Genomic DNA, 19,661 nt, shown 5'->3' with positions numbered 1-19,661 from the left:
TACGCTGTGACCTGTTACGGTCAGCCTGGCTCATACTGTGATTACAGAGCTAGGAATCTACATTATTCATCAACCTTAAAGCAGCAATCTTCCCATCAATCACATTAAGTAACCTTGCTATGGGTGTCTCATCTGCTTCTTCTGGCCTTAACCTGGAACCTAGTAGCTTCCTAGACATACTGTATAGATGTGTCATTCATATTATTGCAATGCCCTGACCTTCTATGCAAGCTCCTTTGTCTATTTTAGTTTCCTTTAATCTGTTTAGAAACATGCTTGACATGCTAGAAACATCCTGGTAGTACCAGCTTACCCACATTATTTGATACAGTAGTCTAAGATTTCAGGATTGAAGAGGTTTAAAAATACTGAGACTGGGGAAAAAAGCAAAAAGCAAATAAATTGCCAGACAAATCTGTATGAGCTAAAAATAATAAAGCAACAGGTTCTTTTTGCTATAAGTGATGGCTTGCATGRAATAACTACTTTTTCTTCCTATATGGTAATTCACTTTGCATATGTCACCAAATTTAAAGTTCTGATAGTCTTATGAAGAAGAGTCTCTTAAAACTGTGATGCAATTCCATTAGACTTAAAAAAAAACCCCACAGACTTTTAAGGGTATCTGAAAGCCAAACACAGAAATACTCAGAACGTGAACAGGAAACAAGATTCATTTACAATTAAATGTCTATCATAAGAAAAATAAAATGAAGCACAGCGCATGACATCAACACTTTAACATTTTACATTCTGGCTTTAATGACCACATGAGAACAACCTATCTATTTATATGCAATTTTATATTACTAATATACTTTTATTAAAAAACTACAATCTTTTGTGTAACACTAATATAAAAAAAATAATGCTTTATCTTTTCTTGCATTAAATTTAATCCCATATAATCCAGATGACCAGATTTTATAATGCCTGGGAGCTTGTCTGGAAATGAAAAGCTAAATAAGAAACATTAACATCTAAAGGAGAAAATAAGAGACAACAAGACTGCAGTCTGTACAGGAAATGGAAAAAAGCAACTGGATAAGGTAAACATTGCCTGGCACAGAAAAGTAACTACTCCCTAATGAACATCAAAGGTCCCAAAAAGCTATGCTCTCTCAATACCTTCAGGCCTGACCCAACTTCCTAGTTAAAAGCTAATGATATATTTTGCTATCTTTGTAAGAAAAGCAGAATAAAGAGAGCCGCATGCTGAAGATAACACAGAAGCGTGTTTCCCCATCATGCATGACGGACTTCGTCTCCCTTTATCTAACTGCAGCAATATCCACCAGAACCGCACTGTTTTTACACTTCCCACACAGCGCCAGCTTGGGGGGAAGAGAGAGCATGCCTTGCGGCATTTTTCATGTACTTTAAAACTGGCAGCCAGTACATCTAGCTCAGGAAACAAATGTTTTACTAGAGGAGACCCTCAAATGTCCAGTCATTAGGAATAAAACCGAGGAGAAGCACGCAATCTCATTCCCAAGCAGCAGGACAGTCCAGTACTGCCTGCTACCTGCTCAGACATGCAAGAAAGCCTCCCACTTCCAAATAAAAGCAGGCCAGGGAAGGAGAGCTGTAGCAAACACCACGCTTGCTGCACACACAGCTGTGTATGACCGGCTAAAGGGGAAGCATGTGTGACACAAGCACAGTGGTTCCCCTACCCATCGATATAAGGATTTTTAGTGAACCAAAGAACAAAGAAATGTCTTGCTTAGCAAGTTAAGCTTAGAGGAGCATACCAGTTACTTCTCCGATGTCTCTTACACAGGAGTGGTAGGAAAAAAAGAAGAAAAAGAAAAAAAGAGAAGAAAAAGAAAAAAAAATAAAGGAAATATGAAAACTGAAAGCTATCTGTATCTTTGACTATCAGTCAGCCAGGTAGCTGAATTCCTATATTAAATCCCAAGCATATCTTCTCCATTTGAAGCTTTGTAGTCTGACCTTTCTCCCTGAGCAACCACATTTGGAATGAGAACAGAAAAGGTGAATTTTTGCTGTCAAGAAGGAAGAACTCAGCACCAGCAATGCCACCTACACAATCTAGGTCAGAACTTTTCTTCCAGTACATGCAAAAGAGTTTCCACTTCCTGTGCAGGTACTAACATGGTTAACTTAAGTTGCAGAAGTGAGGCTAAGACTCTGCTCAAGAGTAACATAGAGTAAGGAGAACAGAAAAAGACTCACCAAAAATCGAAAGGCAAAATTTCACTGCTTATCAGAGACACTATTAGACAAAGCTAATTCTTAAAAAAAGAAAACTCTTGACAGATTATACACCCAAAACATGATATTGGAAAAAATAAAGGGTTTTTTTGCAGTTTAACTCTTGTTTAAGTAGGTAAGAGAAAAATACTGTGAAACTTACCCCTGATTTTACTAAATTAATTACACTGTTTGTAAGTACTATTCATTATTTTTGAAGTAAGCAGCTGCCCARATCTCAGACAACATCAGAAAGCACTTAAGACCATTCTTTGTGTAGCAGGATACTCTAATATTAGATTCCCCATAGAAATGCTGTCTAAATTTTCCTCAGGGGAAGAATAAGAAGTTTCCTGCTGTTTCAAGTATCAGCTCAATAGGCATGGACGATGCATGGAAAGCATGTTCACTGATCCCACTTATCAGTGGATGTCAGAAGCTCTTCAACTAAATTGATAAAATAAAATTTAGATGATGCTGTCCTCAGCATACTTCTAAAATAAAATTTTTCCATAAGCCTTCCAGTCTTGCACATGTTTTTAGCCAAGGCTGCCTGTTTAAGAAGGCCTGTTCTCTTAAAAATGTAAAAGCATTGTTATTAACCAAATTGTCACAGTTTACTTGCAAATACCCAAACCTTTGGGAAGAAAATGTAATGGGAGACGGTCTCTTTTAACATGTTTTGCTGAAACACTATAAAAAAATTAAACTGCACCAAATTAGTGCTCACACAGTTTTCAATATTATAATATTTCAGCATGCTATGATGCATGAGATTGTCTTCCATTTTCCTTGATATGGGATTTGAAATTTTTGAGAGAATTATTTTCAGGGATTGCACCTAAGGAGCTTAATGGTTGTCATTTCAAAAACATATCTCTTCAGAAAGACCATAATGACAAAATAACCAGGAAAGGAGACTTTTACACGTAAGAATACATCCTTCAAAAAGCTGAAGTCATGGGCAAATCAAAAGAGTACTCTGCCAAATCAAAGGGAAAAACCACACAACAAGCAATTTAAAATAAGAACTTTCTAAATGCATAAAAACTAGTATCGTTTTCAAATATATTCAGAGCAAAAGCTCGCCTTGCTTGTGCTTTCTCTCTCAGTCACACAGACACACCTCAAACCGACAAAGAAACTGACAAACTGGGAAAAGAAAAGAAACAAGAAACAAAACCACAACCTCACACAACCTGGGTTTGGTAACGGGATCCCTCAAGATCTTGAGTCATTTAAGTATGCTATGCCCACTTGCTTGTTGACAACTATTTGAGACAGTCTGTCTGAATTTCCAAAAAGGTCTAAAAAGATTCATCACCAAAGATTCTTGAAGAAACTGAACTTACATGAGATAAGGGGAAACCATTCTTCTAGAGCAGTAAGTGATTAAAAAGAAAGGAAATCAAAAGTAGGAATAAAATGTTGAATAGTGAGGTGAAAAAGTTTGCTAATGTTATAGAACTGTTCAAGTAATAAAAATGAAAACTAGCTGTGAAGAATACAGATGGTTTCACAAATACTAATTGCATAATAAGACAGCAGATGCAAATCAATATCGATTAAGCGTAAAGCAATGCAAAGGGAGAAAATACTTTGTAAATTTACAAATACAATGGGAGTCTCTGAACCACCCGTTACCAGGGAGACAAAAAGTTACTGCAGTTGTAAGAGATTTTTTCCTCAATTATCACTTGAATATTCAGGAGCTATAAAGAAAGCAAAACAGGGTGCTGCAAGTGATTGGGGAAGGGATAAAAACAGCACAGAGGGCATCATTATACCAATGTGCGTTTGCACTTTGCTCCCYGTATCTCAAAAGGCAAAAGGTGGAAGAGGGGTCAAGAAAGGCAGCTAACTTGACCTAAACTAGGAAGACATTTCCTCAGAAAGGTGCGTTTAAACTTCAACTTTAGAAAGAAATAATGTGTAGATGCCTATTGTTCTAAAATCTGTAAGGAAGTAAATAGGAAATGATTACTTACTTTCTCCTACTGCAAGAACTAAGGACATCAAATTAAATCATCAGGATGCAGATTTCACTTAAGTTTGCTTTCTCCCTGAACAGCCTCTAGGTAAGCTGTGAAATTTAGCTTGTCATGGACAGTAACACTCTAATTCTTTCTGAGCTAATGAACAGAAATCTAACAAATCTTTACATTTAAGAGTTCACCACCTTCAGCTCAGGAAATTTCTGGACTGCAGATTGTTAGAATAGGATCAGGAGAAGTATCACAGTACATTTGCCCTCTTCTTATAATCTTCCCAAAGCATCCACCATTGATTAACAAGAGGCAGGACACAGGGTTAGACAGACTTGTGGTTTGACCCAATATGGTAGCTGTTCCTGGTGTGTGTGTGGGGGGAATCTAGAAAACTTCCAAGCACATCTCCTGCAAATAGGCTTTTTACTGTTTCAACCATAACACACAGAATTCAAATGTGTCTCTCAACCTACAYACTGTATTTAATTCCTACCAATTCACCCTTCTTGTTTCTTCATATGGATGACCATATCCACATAAGCAAGTGATTTTGAAAAGCTTTAAGTTAAAGCAACTTGCACAAACAGATAACTGAAACAAGAGTTACAACTAGTGAAATTCAGAGGCCTATATGGTGACTGTCAGAACACCAAACTATCCAGCAAACCAGAACCCACAATGTTGTGAATGACAATCTTATTTCTGCACAAGAAAAGCACTTTTATGCAAGAGGGTTGTTCGGCAAGTCCTTTGGGGATCTTGCCACAAACACTGAAGCTTTTAAAAGCCTTTCACATATCTTTCGTATCACTCAACATCAGGCCACTCTCAAGAAGGGACAAAACACACGGTACAACAGAAGGATGGAAAGTTGGGTGGAAAGCATGTACACCAATGTAAAACTGAATCAATAAAAGAAAGTATATTTTTCTTTGTAGGAATTTGGGTTTAATACTCAGTAGCAAAAGTTCTAAAATCTGAAGAGGTTGCATTTGTAACAAAACTGTCTGCTAGTGGCTGTAAACTGCTACCTTCCAAATGTGCTAGTCAGATTCTTCCTTCACCCCAACTCAAGTGCTCTGCTCCATGGGAAACACAGGTCATTATAAAATACTGATCAAGTTTTTAAATTTAACTTTCTCTTTCCACTCATTTGAAACTAAAAAATTTTTTGCCTCCAACACTGTAGGGTGCTGAAGCATCATGCTAGTGGTCTAAGCACTAAAGTGTATCTGGTCCCCAGCTGTTCCTGGAACATGACCAAAATTTTTCACTATCTACTTTTCGCTTTACACTTCATCATATGGCTTATGTAATGCTTTGGAGAACAGTGTTCAAGACGGCACAATTCACTATGCAGATACATCATACACACAATAGGTCACATCAGTCGGTCTGCCTTTAGCCTGTCATTCCCTTGTCTACAATTTTGTTTTTCTACCCAAACTATCTTCAATCAACATTTTATTCTATTGCAATTTATCAACTGCATTATGAAAAGAAAAATGAAAAAGCTGTTTCAGAGACTTCAAACTCATTGATGTGGCAGAACAGCATATCCAAACCAGGCTATAAAGGCCAACCAAAATGTACAAAGTGTGCATTTGTCCCCAAACATCTACCTTTAGTGAAGTAGTAGTGAACAGGGTTTCTTAAATGCAGCTGAAAGCTTCCTAGAAAGGCTCAAAATTATTCTGAAGATTAAATCCTCAAAACTGAAGCCCAACACAAATAAAGCTATTAATTACTGGAAGCCCATCTCAGGTATATACTACAATTAATGAGAACATCCAACCTGACCCAAACTGAGAGACCGACTGTGTTTAAGTTCCAAGGTGAGGAAGTGGCATGCTTGGAGGATGCCCTTATGCATCAGCTGGATTCACATGAAGTGCTTATATTACCAAAAAAAAGCACTACTTCTCTATGTGCTATATTCGCCCTGCTTAGCAGGCCTGAAACCGTAATACAGAAATAGAAACTAAGATCTGTGCTCTTTCAGTGAGGCTCCATTCATATGGCAGTTTTATACTGACGTATGTGTAGATTTTACATAAACATGGAGTTAAACAGCAAGGTTAATAAAGAACAGATGCCAGATTACAGGCTCTGTTCATATCTTAAAATCATTATCACCTTTATGTGCATATGGGTATGTGTATGTATATATAATAGTGTGTGTGTGTATACACACACGCGCATATATAGACAGTACACTACCAAGTGATTCTTTAGCCTTTTATTTTAACTTAACCTGGTCTATCTTGTATATAGGCTGGGAGGTGCTCAATTAATGAACAGCTATTTAAAGCAATTTCAGTCTACTGCGATCACAGACTTTTAGGCTGTGCTGTTTTCTCCTTCCTGTTAAAACAACATGATATTCAAATCCCAGTCTGAAAACAGAATTATTACATTTATTCTTGTGGTTTTATGCGATGCATTACTATCATCTCAGAGCTTCACAAATATGAATTTGTCTGGACTCCAGTCTGAATCAGTAAGAAGACAGTAGACTTAAAAGCTTCTATTAATGTTGAATGCCCAGTATACAAGCATTTAATAAAATTTTACACATTCAGTGACTACATTCAACTGACTTCAGGTGGAGATCTCAATACTCTGTTCATTCAGTACTGGATTTCAAGGCAAGCTCTCAGAAGTTATTAACTCCTGATTACTGGTTACTTGAAAAAGGTTTTGTTTACATGACTGTCCTAATATCGCAGGCAAATTCTGTAACTGGGCAGGGACAAAATCCAATTCTCCAGCATTCAAGTGGTTTTTCGTTTTTGTTTTTGTTTTGTTTTTTTTTTTTACACTTGTTTCTTTTCCCTATAATTGCATGTTTCGCATACAGGTTTTAAGGCTACACAGGAAATCATACTGAAAAGTTCTATAGCTTGTATAAGCGATACTTAAAAGATCATACTATCAAAGCCTTTTGTTTAACAGCTTTACTTCATCTAAAGTTGTATTTTAGGGTGATCTAATCCTGATTTAAAAATTCTTAATGATGGTCAGTTTATAACATCCTGTGTAAGTTATTCGAACAGAAGCACTGGAAACTCTCCACACGGTGGAGTTATTCAGCAGGTTGGCAATGCAGCGCATACCCATGTTGATTTGGAAAGTCATTCAGCACTGACTAGACGATAACACTTTCAACCGCTGATGCTCAGGAATCACAAACAGGTAATCATGTAAGATTCATWCAGCAATTTGACGAAAGACATTCCAAAATGCCCTATCAGGTAAGTCATAAAATCATACCTTTCTGCTTTAAGTTTCTGCAAATGAACAAAGCTCCAGTCTGCATGTTTACACCAGGCAAAATTATTCTATCAGCAGAGGAAGCATCCATCCAAATATCTTCATCTCTAGTCCAACTACCAGCACAGCATCATTGCTCCATCTACTTGTTTTCCCTTGTACTTTCATCCTCTTGTGAATGACTTCATATTTATCTTCAGTCATTCATTGATCCCCTGGTTTATAGCATGAACATGCTCTACCTAGATTGCCTGTGTTTACTCATCCAATTTTCCCTTGCTTTTTCTCAAGGCAAACACACACATGCTGAAAGTGTTTAAAAAAAATCATATTGTTATAAAAATAACCACACTATGCAATACTCACTGCAAAGGAAACAAAATAGTTTTAATAAATGCTTCTACATGTCGATTTTATTGCATAATTATCTTAGGCTATGCCAAAAGTACTTCATCAGATACAGATGTGTGTTGCACCACTACTTGTTGAAACAAATTGTATGACAAGAAGCAACTGAGATAATGACACACACAAAAAAAGTTAAGATAGCAATAGAGAGCAAAATAGATGCATTAAAATTAAAAGGGAATACACAGAAAAGTAGAATATTGTTTTATTTGCAACCTTGTTTGGTCTTCCACAYGAACATTAAAGCTACAGAACAACATCCAAGAATTTTGTGGGATTCAAAAAGTCATTAGTTGTGAATACTCTAAATATAGAAGCAACTACCCTGATTCAATTTAAAGGAAGCTGTTTTGCTGCAACTCATTGCCTAAGCAAATAAGACAAGTAAAAGAGGAAGCTATACTAAACTACGAATGAGTCCAGCCAATGCACTGGGCTCTGCTCACTGTCAGGTCACTGGAGAAGCAAAGCAACACTATTAGAGGTATCTTAAACAGGAAGTACCACAGTTACGGGGGAAAAAAAATAAAAAAAAAAATTGAACAACATACCCTAGACATGCTGGGAAAAAAGTAAGCAAGCATTCAAAGCACTTCAGTTAGAAGAGAGAGAAGAGGAGGGGCAGGCAGCAAATTTAAGGTTTTAAGTCAATACTGTCTATTACAAAGACCTGCAAAATGCCAACATAGAAATGAATTGCATTTCTTCTCATGCTTTTTTTCCTGTCAGCTTAACAGCAGCTCCTTGCAAATACATACTGTGAAAGCAACATCAGCCCTGTAACTGTATTAGGCAGTCAACAATATTTTGGGCACACAACCTTCTGCAGATGACCCCCAAAAGATCTTACTTCTTTTCTGTGCTTAAATCATGTCAGCTATATGGCACCACCATTTCTTCAAATCTGTTAACAAACAGCCATGGTATCATAACACTGAAGACAAATTTGAGCAGGCCATTACAGCAGAGAGCCTCTGTAGGCTTCTTTCATCCCTCCCAGAAGAAGCTACAAGAGGGGCGGGGAGAGAAACCAAGAAAACCAACAGTATCACAGGTGCTGCAAACATGGCCAAGTGAAATATATTTCCCTGCCTTGCAAAATCAAGATGATTTTGCCAAAGTATTTTTTTCCCCAAATCAAATAATCAAAAGCTTAATTTTTGTCAAGGCCTCATATCGAAAACTACTAGAAGAAAAATTAAACCATCATGTATTTAAGGCTGTGAAAACGCAAGAYCAACTTTACACTGGAAACAAACAACTTCATCAAACCATTCAATGGAAACTTCATCCTCTTTTTCTTTAAAGTTGGCAGAAGCCAAAAGATCATGTAATCTAATGGCCTGTTAATTACACATTTTTACAGTTACACTCACTGTCTACTGCACTAAGTAATGACTAATACATATAAACACTCTYCTGAAATAAGAGGTCGGATTAGACAATTTAAACTTATTCAGGATATCCCATTTGCACTAACACAGCACTATCCCTCATCTAGGATCTGAAATTTCTCCATAATTCTGCTACTTAATGAAAAAAACAAACAAAAACAAAACAAAAAAAACAAGAATATCAGTACGCCTTACATTTAAGCCGCCTGCTCAAAAATTCTTGGATAAAAGTCATCCAGTCCTGTTGATTTCAAAATACTCACCATCACTGTTGTATGTTACATGATTAAGAATACAGGAATGGACCGGGATGATCCAGCATCCTTACATCATGGCACAAACTTGCACAGGGCTAAGACATTCTGTTTTACTTTGCAGACCACTTCTCATGGTCTTCAGAAAATGTGGGCTTTATGAGTCCCTAGACAACATCCTCAGCATAGAAAGGACTGCTTAACAAAGCAAGGGACTTCAACTTCCCAGACCYGCTCCCACCACCATTCAGCTTCCTTTAAAATTCAACAGTTTCATAAACTGACTTGCTGCAATGTTAATTATCAAATAATCTTTGAAGGTTGTAAGCAGGCATTTGGTTATCATTGAACAAAAATTTCTGAGTTTGTTTTACCTCACTGTTCCATTTTTCTAACAGGTGGCTTCATTTTCTCGATACGCATTCTACAAAGCAATGGCTCAACTACTTTTGCTGTTCACTCAGTAGGAAGCAACACTACTAAATGCTACATGCCACCTTCATGAACTGAGAACTACCAAAACCAGCTCCACAAAAAACTCATGCAACCCATGCTTGAACATAGAAAAGCATCRCTTCTCCAGAAGATACGTAATAACTCAAGTACTGCTTGGACAAAAGCTGTCTTCATTAACTAAAACCTGAAGCATCTTACAAATCCAAATTTCTACACCCAACAGTAACCTGATAATCTCATTCCATCTAACATGATCTGAATATAGCTAAAAGCAAATTTTGGCAATGGCATCAGAAGTGTACACACAGATTCAAATACTGAAACACTTTCTTAGTGATATGATCGTGAAAATTTTCAAATTCTAAAATAGATTTAGATATTCTAATTAAAGTAAAATAGAATATTTATTGACTTATATATCCCTTAGGAGTAGACCATAACAATGTAAACGTAATTTCAGTGTCATGTAATAATTAGGGTTTTTTGTTTTGTTTTATAAAGAAACAAAGTCTTAAGAATCTAACCAAAATAGGATATCTAAACCCTAGTGGTTTGAAACAAAMCCCCCCACAACTCTCCTGGTGGACAAAATTTTCTGCATTTTATTCTCACTCATTTTCACAACCCTATAAATTTGTTTGAAATACTATGGAAAAAGACATTAAATTTCCTATCAAGAATGTTTCTTCAAGTATTTGTTCCCCTCTTCAATCACAAATTCTTCCTTTGTGAATCCAAAGCAAAAGATTATTTACCTGAAAAACAATCTATAATACAAGAGAAAAGAAAATTAATGTACCAAACTCAAGGCAGGAGCTCCAGAATTCAAAATTCAGATCATTTTCCTCATTGAAGTAGAGTTAATCCAGCAGAGATATAATTAAGCTGTAACATAATCATCACTTTGCAGAATAAATTAGCAGACTTTCTAGAGATGCAGGTTGATCATTTAAATAGAATTATATCTTTGCCACTCAGTACCCATTCAAACTATTCTTAAAATCATAAAAAAMCAAATTTGATTAACTTTGCGAAATATAGACTTATGAAAAATGTGAGTAGTACCATTTCTCTGTTGAARAGCTCCATCACTGAAGTACAAAATTAACAACTTTGCCTCCATTGGCTTTATTTCAAACAGCCATTTTTTCAAGAAAAAGCTCGGTATAAACCTTCTGACTGAAAACACAAAAACACATTCATGAAGCTAAATAACCAATTTATTCTTTCTGCATTTCTTCTAAAAGATTAAATGATGCAKCCCAAGCAATTCTAATGACTACTTTATTCTATAAGCAAACATAAGGACAAGAAACCCTTGACATAATCTTTACATACAGAACGAAAAAACAAAAGGATTTTTATGTCTTGCTATGAAAAAAAATATATCTGCATTTAAATCATTACTTCACACTGTTTATATCTGAGAATTGTAATAGAATTTAGGTTGGAAGGGACCTCTGGAGGAAATTTAGTTCAATTCTCTGCTAAAGCAGAGCCAATTAGGCCAGGTTCATCCGGAACTGTCAAGCRGAGTTTTGAATGTTTGCAAGGACAGATTGCAGTGTCTCTCTGGGCACCTGTTGATGAGGCTCCCGGTTCAYCTGCTGGCTGCACTCTTGCTGATACAGCCTGGTATACGGCTGGCCTTCGTCACCGCAAAAGGATTCTGCTGACTCACGCTCAGCTCCTCATCCAACTCCAACCCACAGGCTGGAAAGCTGCTTTCTAGCCAGTTGGCCCCCCAGGCTGTACTGCTGCACGGGGCTACTCCACCCCTGGCGCAGGACTCCCCGTTTCTCTTTGCCAAGCTCCATGTGGCTCCTCCTGTCAGACCACTTCTCCAGGTCCCTCTGGCTAGTGACTGCCTGCCAGTGTATCAGCCACMCCCCACCACACTTTGGTGCCATCCAAATACACTTGCAGAGATTACACTCCATCCCACCATGTAGGTTGTTAAAAGACATTAAATAGTACTGGCCCAAGAACTGATCCTGGAGGGATGCCACTTGCAACCTGCTGCCAGCTGGACCTTAAATCACTGATCATAACCCTCTGAGTCTRGCAGTCCAGCCAGTTTTCCACCCATCTAGTTCATATCTCACCAATCTGGATATAAGTATACTATGGTGGAAGATCTCAAAGGCCTTGCAGTCTCTCAAACTTGTACTTTGCGGAAAAATCACCTCCAGCATCATACTAGATTTATAGTTCTTAGGTTAAAACACACACACACAAATAAAAAGAAACCAACAGAATGAAAAATGAGAAGTTAGATATAACATTTACATTGTGGAAGTGTTTCTAGGTTAACAAGTTAAGACTCCATTACCCTACTGATATGGTAAGTATCAATTTCTGCAACAAAAAGTTTCTGTATTTCTCCTGATAACAAATATAACAAGAAGGATAAAACTAATAAGGTCAGGACAGAAGCAGTGATAAAAAAAAAAAAAAGCAGATAGACATACACACACACACTCTCCCTCTGGCTTAACCACAGGAGAAATCACAACTAAGGCCGGTCCTTTCACCACTGAGTAAGAGCAAGGGGGGATGAGGGTCCCTACAGGTTTTTGTTCCTTTTTCACAGGAGTATTAAAGGAAAGGTCTCCCATAATCATCACAATCAAATCTGCTACCCTCCTCAAAAATCATATTGGTCACAGTGCTTATACAAAACCTCATTATTAGCCCATTAGTATGTAGCGAACAATATATACAGTATCAGTACAATAGGATGCAGATCAGTATGATCACTTTAGAAATATAAAATAATTGTTTGCTACACTTCTGAGTGGGGACTGCACTTTCTGCTGTACTCCTGATATAAAAGCACGAGCTTCCTTTTCCAAATGAGGCTTCCTTTCCATTCACCAATAATGTTTAGGCCTCTTAGCCAAGAGCAATCAAACTTGACAGAACAACAGTCTCCAAGATCGGTACCATAGAACATGTTACAAATCAGAATAACACAGCTTTGAAAATTCAGTTCATTTTACTCAAATACAAAAAATAAAATGAACCAACCTAATCCTGTTCTGATTCATTCACTTTCAGTCTTTCACTGATGCCATGCTGGATTTCAAACATGCTTTTTTGTAAACAACTTTTTTCTATCACTGCTTTTTAACTACAGAAAATATTTCCACTAGGCTTCAATCTAAATATGAGAGCTGACTTGAAGTCTTGTCACTTTAAGAGGTTCTCTCTTCTAAACGAAGGATTCATGTAGAGCGCAAGTTCCCATGACTACATGCTACACATTCTATCAGGATTTATCTGAACAGCATACTGAACAGAGTGCACCAAAGAGCACTTTCAGAGTTTCCTAACTGATGAGCAAACATGGAAATGCCTGTTGGGAGTTCATAACAAGAAGCAGTACTTCTCTAAAATCTATATGAGCTACCACAAAGTTGTAAGAAGTACTTTCAAAAGTGTTGCTAAAATGAACACATATTCTCAGAAGGTAAAGCAAATTAATCTGGCATGACTGAGATTTCGACTGAAAGCTACCAGTGAATATTTTTCTGGGTCTTTTCCTCACATCAGTCACAATGAGGTAAAAGGAGACTGAATACTTATTAGTCAAATGTTTCCACTACCACCAGACAAAGGGTAAAACCAATTCCATAGTAAATGAATAAGAACTGTAGCATGTAAATGTAAAAGCATCCTCAACTGCATTTTTGTGAAACGTGCTATTGTAAATAGGGGATATTGCTATCAAGTCTCCTTCTTCTCCATATTTTCAATATCCTGATCATAAGACAACCCACTTAAAAACTGTCAGTGTGGCCTTTATATGTATTTTAGAACATATATCCATTTTTACTTCTTTGGTGCAGTTTGCCATTCACTCTAAAATAATAATTATCCTGAGCTACATTTATTAAACAAAGAAACTTTTCTTGCCTGGCTCTTTTGGGATGCTCTGCTACCAAAAGCATGCTACTATGAAAACTGAAGATAGCTTTGTACTTAGAGTCGATTCTTATGTAACTGACCACAAGCAACCCATGATGCAAGGCTGCTTCTGACTGCAGTACATAGCAAGTTAAAAGGCTAGGAAAAGCTGGGTTTAAGTCCTGTGCTACTGGGCTCCCCTGGATTCTTTTTTTTTTTTAATTAAAAAAAAAAAAGAAGAACTAGGATGTTATGATTTACGTGCTGTAATCATACAGAGACGAAGCTTCAGGGKAAACCAAGTGCTATAAATGATAGAAAAATTACTTTCACTACAGACAGACACAAAAAAAAGATCTTACCGGTTTTAGCACAGTACAGGCTATTGAACAAAGTACGTATTGCAAACTAAAACAAAAAGTTGATTTAGAATGCAGTCAATTCTTTCTTTCCTTCCACATTCTATGGAAGCGCTGTTTTGCTGCATGGTTTCATCCACCTCCCTTGTCAGCATACCTCGTCACTGAAAAGGGGTCTTGTGGAAAGGCTCATGAGATCGTGTAGGTGAACGGACTGTGTAGCTGTTTGAGTGCTACACAAGTTTCTACAAAAACATACGTGGGGAAAAAAAAAATCTTGTCCCCCAACCCTCATCCCAAATGTTTTTCCCCCTCAACAGAATACGAGAACTTCACAGAAACTAAAGCACAAAGGGAAAAGTTACATATGGAGAACTATGAAAATGACTCATATATAACATGCTGTAGGAAAAAGGCAAACAAACAAAAAAAACCACAGAAACACCTTTCCCTTTCCCATCTCTAATCTTAGGTAGTGTCCATAACACATGAAGAACAACACTGAGAAAGCTGCTTCCCCCTTCAGGTTATGCTATACTATACTGTGCTGAGAACAACAAAATTCTGTGTTAGGCTGAGCAGGGGTCAGCCATTATTTCACTGATGCAGCATGCATGTATTCATTACAGCACCAGTCCACAAAACACACCCCTAAGCTCTAACAAACCAGCACAGTGACAAACAARATGGGCAGCAGTCATTGCAGGCATGTTTATTAACATATCTGCAGCCATATTTTATTCCACTCACCAGTTAAACGTTTAATAAAAAACAATGCCTATGGAAAGCTCTAATTGTCACAGAGGATGTTTTGAGTTTTCAACTTCTCACTGAAGGGCAAAAAAAAAAAAAAAGGAATAACATTAATCATTGAAGATGCTAAAGTATTACAGAAGTGTAAGAGTAAAACAGGCATCAGAAACACAGTTATTCCTTAAGGTATCATCAGTTCCCAACTAATCCAAGTGCTGTCACTTCTTATCTCACCAGACTGTCAAGAGGGAATTTAAACATTTAAGCTTAACCTCTGTATTCCAAGACAGTCCAGCAAAACATCTGGCTTAGAAGACAGACATGCCTGGTCATGATAACTGAGTTCTCCTTCAAGTGCAAAGAAGTCCTTTCATCTGGAGCTGGGAGACAATGGAATGGTAGAGTCTGGTGGTGATCCCGCATGTGCAGTACTTATTCTCTGAACAGATGATATCGATCCCTAAAAATTCAAACTCACTCATGCAAGAATATCAGTTCAAACATTACAATCAACTGCTCAAAATCTATTTGAGTAACACAAATCATGGAGCTACTGTGGATATAAAAGCATGTTTGGCAAGAACAAAGCAGAGGCTGTATTCTAAGACTCTGCATCAGTGATCTGTCTATACTATCTCATGATTTCAACAGTCTGGTTTTTTTGCTGATTAACCACCCATGTAGATATGTAGTAATCTACCTCTTTGATTCTGATCCAATATCAACTGCATTAAAAAACATTCACAGTATTGTGGCAGAAAAATGAAGTTAAAAATGTTTTCATTGTTATGAATATAATATTATACCACTGAAATCTTCATGGAAAAGAACAGAGATTTCAAATTCTCTTAAACTACAACTAGACCATAGTATAATGGAACTTTTTTTGCCTCCCCCTAGAGTTTGAAAATACTCATTGTTTTAGTATTAGGAAGAATAAACTCCAAAATCTGTTTACTAATGGCCATCAGATAGCACTTATGCTTAGAATAGTTATGATTAAAAAAAAAAATCTAGAAGTTCTTTGGTAACTACTTGAGTATGAGATGCCTAAGCTTGGACACAATGATCCAAAAGCTTGATACAATGGATACTGCATCTGTTTTGGCTCTGGGGTGACTCAATGACAAAGAGGGAAAAAACTTGTAAAAYTTCAAAAGTTTAAATAGCTTAAATATCTGGCATGAAAACTTTCTAGTCAGACTTCTACGTACCAGCATGTACTCGTTATTTGCTCCCTTGATAATATCACACCACATTTAAATAGAGGGGTTTTTGTACAAGTCCCCCACAGTCACAGAAGTCCTTCAGAGAATCCTTACTAGGTTTCTGACTTTTTGAGGTATATCTTCATATTTTGTTTGGCTGTCCACTAAAACCTTACCAAGAGCAAAGGCAGACTGAGTAAGAATGCCTGCTGTGATTTTTCCACCTGAAATCAGTCCCGTAATTGCATCTATTGCATCTAAAGTCTCCTTTGAAAATAATTTTAGTGGTAACAGGAAGAGAGCAACAAATAAGAGATGATATATATCAGTGTACTCTGATAGTTAACAAACTGTACTTCTGTTGGGGGACAAGCAAATACAAAAAACAGCAACTGATTCCATAGTCTATTTTATTAAAGACCAACTTGTTAATTGCAACTAAGGAACTGGAAATTCACTATTCTATAATGCCTTCATGGAACAAAATACAGACAAAAAACAAAACACCCCCCCCAAAACAAACAAACAAACAAAAAAAACCCTAGCCCTATTCCTTTTTTATCACATTCTTAATGAAAAGGTGGTTCTGATCCAACTACTCATCTGAGCTATGGTAAGAATTATACCTGACCAGGAGGCTGTGATATAGATCTAACTTTCACTAATTTGTTTAATTTTCCTGCTGTTTATTAAGTAGCTTTAGATCACAATCTTATTTAAAATAAAGAAAAAATTTCGTTTCTCCCAAAACCATCTTATAATCACTGAGGTAGGATTAAGGTAGGTAAGGATTAAGTTAGCTTTAAACTAAGAAATTGAGCTAAGATATTGCAGGCTGCAGAGCCGTAACTGCATAGAGCTTGACACAGTCTGCAAAAGCCCACTGAAGACTCCAACTCACATGCAGCATTAAGTTAAAAATCAGACAGCTGAAAGGAGGGGAACATCCAGTTTGCCTTAATACAGTAAGCTGAAATATGAAGTTCAGGAGCTGCTTGAAGAGCTCTTCAGTCATCCATGATGCATGGACAATAGCAGCTGTAATAAGAGCCACGTAACAGCCACTTCAACCCTTCAACTTCAATCCACTGCTTCATATGAATCAGAGGTAAGCAGATAAACAGAAACCAACCCAGCCGTAAAGTAACTATCCCTGGGAACTACTGATGCAAGCTGCAACTACAATGAAGACAGACAGTCAAAGACTCTACTGGAGCACTTTGCTTGTCACATTCTGACGATCTGCATTTCTTCATGCAAATTAATAAAAATGAATTTGGGAAAGTTACAGATTTTTGCAGTATATAACAGCAGAGCATATTTGTGCCATATTTTGTTTCCCACTAAATAGAACTTTCCTCTATTRATAGATAATCAAGAACAATATAAAACAAACCCAGAACCAATTTAAGCTGCAAACATGTTCTATAGGGTACATGAAATACAGTTATACAAAAGAAATCCAAGAACAGCAAGGCAAACACTACAAGAGCCCACCACTCTCTACTAGTCTGATTTATTACTGTCAAGTCACGCATTAAACTTTAAAAATTTTACCTATCCACATAAGTAGTGCAGAATACTGTATGTATGTAACTTCTATATTTAAAGTGCCACATTTTGGTTTTATTTGTAAGGGCATTACCACACCCAGAACACACTGATGCATCTCCCAAATCATGAAAGTATTATACTTTATTCTTACCCTAGAAGTCACCAGTGAARGGAGAATACAGGTAGAGAGGACTCAAGCCATCTGTAAAATATTTTTACTTAACTCTGTGCATGCTGTCATCTGTACCACTAAATATACATTGGCTGTACCTATTCCACATATTTAAGACCAGGGGGCAGCAATACTGTCAAACGCAGAACAGGTTGATTTCTGACAAACCTATAAGCAAGCATGACTTAGTTACAGCTATGGAAAACTTCCAGAAGTTAATCAAARTTACATAATTAAAAAAGAAATAAAATACAGATTTATAAATGCAATTTCCCAATCATTCTATTACCTAGCAAGTTATTGCAAACAATAGCACTATTAACATTTTGAACATTTGAAAAAAAWTCTACTAAATAGACATTAACTATTTTTAATCCTATGGAATTAGACTTCCTATCCCCAAGTCTATCAGAAGAATAACGTGGTTAATACTCTTTCCTTGCATACTTGCATACCAGATGTTTTGCTCATACTAACACATTCAGCAAAACTAAAAAAAAAAGTCTAAAACCAAAACAACAAGGTACTATAGTCTATGAAACAGCAGTTTAAAAAAAAAAAAGTCTTCTTTCAGTATCATTGTACTAGCACCTTCAACCAAGTACAGGTGAAGAGCTACCCACTGTCTTGTTTTAAAGTCCTTTACAAGACATTTCCTAATAACTGCTGACCTAGCCCGTAGGAAATCACCCTCATTCCTCAAATAGGAAGCAATGGACTGACATTTCATAAASACTTGCTCCGTAAGTTTACCTGTTTTCACACTCGCGTTTCTCAACAGAGAAGCAGGATGAAGATTTAAGTGACGCTAATAATAAGCATTAAAAAAAMAAAAGACCTCGAGGCTTCAAGGTTGAGATGACCAGACCAAATAATCATCCCTACCGCACTATTTTGCTCTCTTCCCGCCACCCGGTTTCTTTTCATATTATCTTTTCACTGCACATTCATCCCTGCCTCATTTCTTAAGCGAAGTCTTCGCTGGCAGGTTTCAGCGGTGCAGGCTGGGCGCTGACCGGACCTAACGACGGACAAGGGGCAGCCGCAGCTGCCGCTCCCCAACAAAACCCAACGCTCATCTTCGCTCCGCTCTCCCAGCGCCAACGCTTCTTGCTCTCGCTACAGTCGCCAGCACCAAAACCACCGAGAGGCGCAAGGCCGACGCCGAAGCTCAAGAAACCTCGGCTGTTTGGGGCACTAACCCTTCAGGCCAGGCAGGAAAGCTTCCCGGGCAAGAGCAAAGTCCCGCAATTAAAAGAGCGGAGCAGATCACACGCACACCAGTGCCTCCAGCGCCCCTGGACCGGGCGGGCAGTGCTGCCCCTGAGGCTCTCTCGCCAAGACAAAAAAAAAGGGGGGGGGGTTATGTACCTCTTCCAGCAGCGTGACGGTGTTTCGGCAGTTCTGCAGCCGGGTGGTGAAGCTGGAGGTGGTGGGGGAGTTGTAATCCTCGGTGGTCTCCGCGATGAACTCCGACACGCTGATCTGGTCCGGCATGATCCTGCCCCGCGGGGGAAGCCCGGCCGGGGAGCAGCACACGGGTCCGCAGCGGAAACCAAGTTTGGGGGGTAAAGAGAGGGAGAAAAAAATAAAAAAAAAAAGGAGAGGGAAGCTGTTAGGAGGGCGCGGAGCCCCGCGGCATCAGAGCAGCCGAGCGGCGGCGAGGCAGGGGCTTCGCCCCTCTACACGCAGCCGCCCGCCCCCCTCGGCCGGCCG

At 37.9% G+C, this 19,661-nt stretch overlaps 1 protein-coding gene across 2 annotated transcripts in view; it reads right to left on the bottom strand.

Moving 5' to 3' along the window:
- Positions 1 to 19,643, bottom strand: part of ASAP1 (ArfGAP with SH3 domain, ankyrin repeat and PH domain 1) — a 125,328-nt gene extending 105,685 nt beyond the window's left edge. For both annotated transcript variants that reach the window (XM_026077548.1, XM_026077564.1), the window contains exon 1: positions 19,317 to 19,643. In XM_026077548.1, coding sequence (XP_025933333.1) covers positions 19,317 to 19,442 — 126 coding nt within the window. In that variant the 5' untranslated portion in view covers positions 19,443 to 19,643. The remainder of the gene's footprint in view (positions 1 to 19,316) is intronic.
- Positions 19,644 to 19,661: the final 18 nt, after the last annotated feature.

The sequence above is a fragment of the Apteryx rowi genome, unplaced genomic scaffold, assembly GCF_003343035.1.
Source record: "Apteryx rowi isolate R43461 unplaced genomic scaffold, aptRow1 scaffold_112, whole genome shotgun sequence".
Taxonomy (NCBI): domain Eukaryota; kingdom Metazoa; phylum Chordata; class Aves; order Apterygiformes; family Apterygidae; genus Apteryx; species Apteryx rowi.
This window is presented reverse-complemented; position numbering and strand designations above follow the sequence as displayed.